Here is a 6,341-nt window from a genome sequence, read left to right as displayed (position 1 = left end):
CAGGGTTGCATTCAAAGAATGAGTCTCAATGTCTGCCTTGGAGAGTTGTTTAGACAGAAAGAAGCTTGTCAACTCCATGGGTTTTAAATTACTGTGGTTGCCAATAGATCCGGGCTGTGCACTCTTTTGGGCCCCACAAAAATTTGCTACATTTTTTAAAGCACCACAGAGGAAAAATGGTTTGGTGCCAAGACCAGGAGGATGGAGATGGAGATGGGGGTGGGGGGAGGTGGTGTCAACAGCATCTTCCGCGTGGTCACTGACAGTTAAAGGGCAGGTCACCTCTGCCCCACTGCTGTCCGAAGCCTCACTAAAAACGGACCAGCACCTGGCAATGGCAGAGCAAGCCCCGGAAGGGCCTTTGACCACAGGTCATGGGCTCACCCACAAGGAAATTTTTTAAAAGGGACACTTTAGGATCTTCTCCCCAGGTGGGCACCATCATTAAAGAGAAATCACCGATCCAAAGTTCAAGTTCAATGCACCTATTCACAAAAAAGGAAGTATCCTAAAAGTTCAAAACCAGATAGCACAGTGCCTTGGAGGCCAAGCTCATGGGTTTAATTTCCCTATGGATCGATCGACCTCACAAAGAGAAAACTTCAGCTCTCTGCCCCAGCATGTACCCCAACCATCTGGAGGTCATGTGCTCCTTGGGCAGGGTCAGGAGCATCAGTTTTCCCCACGAGTGAGTGCTCCAGGGCTGTGAGTGGGCTCGTGCCAGTGGGTAGTGGTTTTAGCACAGCTGGTACACATGTCTGGAGAACCAAGGTCTGGGGGAAGCCAAGCACACTAGAGACAGGATGGCAAAGTTCATGCAGGTCCCTTGGTCAATCTGGAGGAGGTAACTCTGCCCCCAGCCCCCTGCCCCTCATCCTGTACACAGCCTGTCCTCCTGCCAGGTTGCTCTCGACATTCTTTTCAACCTGGGCAGGACTGCGGGGCTGTGTGCTGGAGGAGCGGCGTGCCACAGGTCCTTACGATTGATTTCCCTTGGCCTCCTAGAAATGGCCCAGATTCTGTTGTTTCATTCTAGCGTGCTCATTATTCATTTATTTGTTATTACTTCTTTGTTTTGTTTGTTGCTTCACACTCGCCCCTGTCCTCACAGTGTAAGGCAGGACAGAAAGCACAGAGCTGTTGAGGAAAAGGACTTGCTTCTCTCCCTGACCTCGTGGCCTGGGGCTCCAGACACAGACAGGTCTCCAGTCAGCCCCGCGGCCCCAGGCTCCAAGCCTGTGGTCCTTCTGGCCACAATCAACTCAACTGGATGATTCCTTTGGCATAAGAGAAGCCAGTCCCTGACAGGGGGGACAGGATGGTGGGGGCTCAAGGGGGCTCGGGAAGAGCTGGGATCTCTGGTCTGGAGCTCTTCCCAGGGGGGTTGGACTCATGCAGGCTCCTTACCCCCACCCTCCCCACCTGTCTCTGATGACTGACTCCCTAAAAATCCACGGTTAGGGAATTATTTGGCAACAAGGAGGCTAAGGCTGTTTTGTGGTGGCACAGTCTTTAAAAAGTTAAACAGAAAATAGGAGGCCTCTGAAAGAGGCGTTCACACGGGACAGGACACGCCTCCCACTACTTGTTGGAGTCGGGGTTGGCGGCCACTATCTCCTCATACTTTGGGGGTGGGTCACTGTAAGAGACACTCGCCTCCTCACTGCTACTCTCCTGGGGCGCAGTCACCTCCTCATAAGAGGGGGGAGGGGTGGCACTGGACAGTCTGGAAAGAGAGAGCTCGGGGAGGTAGAGGGTACTCTCAAGTCGCACCGTGGTTCTGCCCCCCCGACTGGGCCCCAGCACCACTTGGGGGGTAACCCCTGCCTCACGGTGCCCAGAGGACTCTCCCTGGCTATGCATGGTGCCCCGGTACACCATGACCCGGGGGAGGCTGTGCCCGGTGCGACTGGCTAGGTACCGGTTCTGAGCGTAGGAGGGGTGATGACGGGTTGCTTTCTGCAGCTGGCACCTCCAGATGATGAACAAGGCGATGACAATCAGCAATGCCACCCCCAGAAGGGGCACCACCACATACATAGCGTCGGAGCTCTGCGAGGGGTCTCGGACTGAGTACACTGCATTTGGGTACCCCTTCCAGAACTCCATCTGCAAGAGAAAAAGGGTCGCTTACACCTGGGGAAGATGGATACCAGGGGAGGCTCACCATACCCTCCTGCTCCGGTTGGGCCTCAGAGGCCCCAGAGACCCACAGCAGATCTAGTATCATGTTGGGTGAGGCTGGTGGCTGCTTCCCAACCTTCCCCACCTGAATGGTCTTGGAGAGCTATCAGAGAGGCTGTGGAAAGCACCAAGGACAAAGGACAATGCTCCCAAGTGAGGAGGCCCCCAAGAGTCAGGCAAGGGACAGTAAGTACATTTTGTTTGTTCCCGTATGGCTGCAGGGGCCATGCTCTAGGCTGGGGGTGGGGAGTGGGGGCTTCCCTTCCCTGCTTCTCATTTGTCTGCAATACCAGGGCCCATTCTTGGTATTCCTGAGGCTGCTTCTACTGCGGGCCAGCATCCCATCCCTGGGGTACGTGCCGTTTTCTCTTTGTTCTCGAACACCTCCTTGACCTCCTCGTAGCTGCAGATCTCTTCCATGCACTCGCGCTCGATGGTGCCCTGGCGCAGCTCCTCCAGGAACTCATTGGCACGAGGGAACCGTTTCAGGACCGAGTGGGCATTCTTGGCCTCCAGAAACACTGAAGAGAGAGGCGTCCTGAGGCCTGGAATGGGGAGGTGCCCAAGGGCTCCTTCAAGCCAGGCTGGGCCCAGGGACTGAAGCACAATTGTGGAGAGAAAGCCGGCAAAGCGAGCAGGCAGGACGCCAGGCATGCAAGCCGAGGACATGGCTGGCTCTTTGTGAAAGGGACAGAAGGGTTGACTGGCTCTGACACCATGAAACTCCTGTCTAGAATACCATGGCTCCAACAGAGCTCAAGCCCCTGGCAGTATGGGGAGAAATGGGAACCAGCTAAGAGGGAGGGCCTGTGCATAGCAACAAGAAAGAATAAGAATTTTTGAGTATTGCAGTCATCAGTGAAAAAACGCCCAGTGTCTTCTACATCCATTTGCAAAGAGAAAGGCAGAGCCCTTGTCATGAGAATTTATCCATCTTTGAAGGTGATGCTGGTAGGATTAAAACCAGATAATCCCATAAGTATCCACCATGAGCCACGCACCCCCACAAGTCTGAGCTGAGATTTTGGAGGAAGAAAGAAGAGGTGGCATTTGCTCCTGGTGGGACTTCCTAGTTCTCATGTTAAGCAAAGCCCCTTGGTCCCCAGGCTGCTGGGGCTTGGCTGGCAAACAGACACCCTTCCCAAGGCCCCTTGACCTGTCACATTAGTGCTCTCACAGAGGCCTGGGTAGGTGCACATCCACAGGTGGAATGCAGCCGAAGGTTTGAGAGGGGAAAGCTGCTACTCGGCCACCCTGGGGAGAGGAAAGCTAGGAAGGACTTGAAAGAGGGACATCTCCGCCACTCTGCCTGGGCTTGGAAGAACTCACCTGCCATGGTGCCTCCTCAGCTCCAGCGTCTCACTTGCCTGCAAAAGAATAAAAGTGACATTGCAGTGAAACCACATCCAGAAATCTACAGGACACCCTCTTGGCCCTGGGCTGTGATGCTACCCTGCACTGGCCACTCATAGCTTCTACTGCTTCTTATTCTTTCCCCAAGCTCTTCTCTGGAGCTCTCCCAGGTCCAGCAGAGCCGAAGGGAAACCTTCCAGCTATTTCCCCAAGAACACATACTGAGCCAGTGAGCTCTAGAAGGCCTAAAGTTTGAATTTTTCGTTAAAAACAGAAAACTCCTACAGGCTGAGTCTCCTCTTTCTTCAATGAATCTTTGCACCTTCAAATTGAGAAGAACCTCAGAGATGCAGATGCAGAAAAGAAGCCTGGAGAGATGGGGACTTAGGTAAGGTTAAGCAAACCGACAAAGAAAGAGGCATGGCCTGAATAATTCTGACCACAATGGTGAGTACCAGGTACCTCTAATGACAAGCATGTTCCCTGATAATAAAGCTTAACACGGCAACAAGAACTATCTCAAAAGTCACGGCCTGGCTGGGACTGGCCCACACTAAACTTCGGTGGGCATGTGGTCTGCAGGGTCAGAGCCTCCATACTCAACCCTGCTGCGTTCTTATGCTCCCTGACCAAATCCATCAGGCCCAAACCCAGATGGCTTCCTGTGCTCATCTTCACCAGATGAGGAGGCCTGGAATCTTCTGGAACCAAGCATGTCTCCTCTCTTTGCAATAAGACCACTGCAGCGAAGTACCAAGACACAGATTTAAATGATCAAAACCAAGACACTAACTAGAAGAGTTGCCTCTCATGGGAGCTATTGTCCCAAAGTCTTTCTCCTGCTAAGGAGCTCCCCAGCCAGTACGAAAGCCATGGGCACAGCACACTGTGCCTCCTGGCCCTCCCCACAACACACGCTCCCACTCATACACATATTCCAGACAGCTGGCCAAGCTGTCCACATCTGGGGGCAATCACGTTGCTACTCCCCTCCCCAAGCAGAAGCTCCGGGTTTATGACTAACTGCATGCAAGACACGTGAACTGTGTAACCCACTGTGCTACCCTTCTTTGCCTAGGCTGCCAGGAAGTTCAGCGTTAACACCGACAGTCAGGCACAGGCACCCTGGAAGCCTGACCGCTTTGCACATACGCTTCTCTCTTTTGACGTGGTGTCTGGTTTTCTATTTATGTGTTCCGAGTCTTACTGTGTACTTATATGTCTCCTAATCCTTTTGGCAAACAGGTAGAATACAAATCACACACAAAATTTAAAGCTGAAGGAAAACCAGCAAATCTCACATCCGTCACCATGTCAAGGGGCTTTCTCTTTTGAACCCCAGAACAATCCTACCCCAAACTATCAACATGTGAATTTGTCAAGAGACAGGCCAGCCACTGTGAGAAAATTGGCCCTCAATGTTCATAAGAGCAAAGATGGAATATTATCTCTAAATTCTGCTTCCATTATGGACCTCCAAGGTTCTTGTGATGAGGGTGTGGTTATAGTACGCCTAACAGCAAGGTTTTTTGATTGAAGAAAAATGGAGCTGTTGTGTCAGGATTTGAGAAGAATTCGTAAAGGGAAGACAGAAAAATGTGTTCCATTGCTTATCGAAAAGAACTGCAGCGTTTTACGTGAAAAATTATATAACAGCTTACATATAGTCACCTTTGGTCCCCAACACGCCTGACTTTGTTGCATGAACACCCACACATATCATAGATCTGAATGTGTGTTCTCCTGACACCTGCAAAAGTCATTAGTTCATTTTTAAGCTTCAGAGGAGCCACAGACTCCCCAAAACAGCTCACATAGCATCGCCCACTCTATTAGCAATTCCGTAGCCACCATCACGACTGCTGCTGCTGCTGCATAAGGCCTCCTCCCCCTCCCTCCCCAAAATATAGCGCCTGCTTCTTCCCCTATAAATACACCATCAATAGGCAGTTACTATGGCAACAGTGAGGCAGCAAGCGTGAGGGCTCCACGACAGAGAATGCTGCTGCAGTCACGCATGTATATGTCCCTCCTGCCCCTGGTGGATACTGTAAAGCTGATTGTAGGCTGAAGGAAGTTTTAACCCACTCCCCACAGGAACACAGCTGAATCCTGACAGCCTGGAAAGGAAAGGAGGCAGGGAACTGGCCACCACAAAGACCTTCCTTAACCCCACCCCAGGCTAAAGCTTCTGAATCACAGCACTTTGGGACACTGCCCCAAAAGAACCTCGCATGGGACTGGCGGCCACCAAAGCACCTGGTGTCCCATGACATGGCCTCCAAGCCACTTCTCCAAATCCTAGCCCTTTGTATTTCCATCACTCAGAACTGATCGCCAGGAAAGGGTTCTGTGATCTCCAAATCTTATGACTCATCGACCCATCCAGTGACACAGCCACTCCCAAATTACGCTCAGTCGAACTCTGGGGGCCCCCTTGTCCCCTTCCACTCATGCCAGCCCTGAAAGTGCTTGTCCTTGCCCACCTTCGCCCGATACCTGGCCACGAACTCCTGCTTCTGGCCCAACAACACTCTTCTCGCGGGTCTGCTCAAGACCCCCAATACCTTGGCCCGGCCAGCTGGGCCTCCAGATTCCCCCTCCCCAACAGAGCCCCACACCCAGCTCGGTGGCCCTGGACACCGAACAGTGCCCTCGGGTGTGGGGCACCCAATCCAAACGGCCTCACCGTTCTCCGGGCCCAGGAGGAGGCCGCCCTGTTTGCGCACGCAGCCCGCCACCTCGCTCTGCGCCTCTGCCAGCAGGGCCCCTGTCCCCGCCCACCTGCTCCCTGTCGGCCAAGC

The 6,341-nt window shown here is 52.9% G+C and overlaps 1 protein-coding gene across 3 annotated transcripts in view; it reads right to left on the bottom strand.

Moving 5' to 3' along the window:
* Positions 1 to 1,476: 1,476 nt before the first annotated feature.
* The window catches only part of PRRG3 (proline rich Gla (G-carboxyglutamic acid) 3 (transmembrane)), a 5,515-nt gene continuing 650 nt past the window's right edge, over positions 1,477 to 6,341 (bottom strand). The window contains exons 1-4 of one of the 3 annotated variants that reach the window (XM_008580756.1): positions 6,227 to 6,246; positions 3,514 to 3,551; positions 2,545 to 2,705; positions 1,477 to 2,109 (exon numbers count right to left, since the gene is read on the bottom strand). In XM_008580756.1, the coding sequence (XP_008578978.1) occupies positions 1,582 to 2,109; positions 2,545 to 2,705; positions 3,514 to 3,520 (696 nt within the window). In that variant the 5' untranslated portion in view covers positions 3,521 to 3,551; positions 6,227 to 6,246 and the 3' untranslated portion in view covers positions 1,477 to 1,581. Of the gene's footprint in view, positions 2,110 to 2,544; positions 2,706 to 3,513; positions 3,584 to 6,226; positions 6,247 to 6,341 lie in introns of those variants that run through there. The other 2 variants (XM_008580755.1, XM_008580753.1) reach the window with 2 other exon arrangements.

This window comes from Galeopterus variegatus, unplaced genomic scaffold (genome assembly GCF_000696425.1).
Source record: "Galeopterus variegatus unplaced genomic scaffold, G_variegatus-3.0.2 Scaffold2155, whole genome shotgun sequence".
NCBI lineage: Eukaryota > Metazoa > Chordata > Mammalia > Dermoptera > Cynocephalidae > Galeopterus > Galeopterus variegatus.
This window is presented reverse-complemented; position numbering and strand designations above follow the sequence as displayed.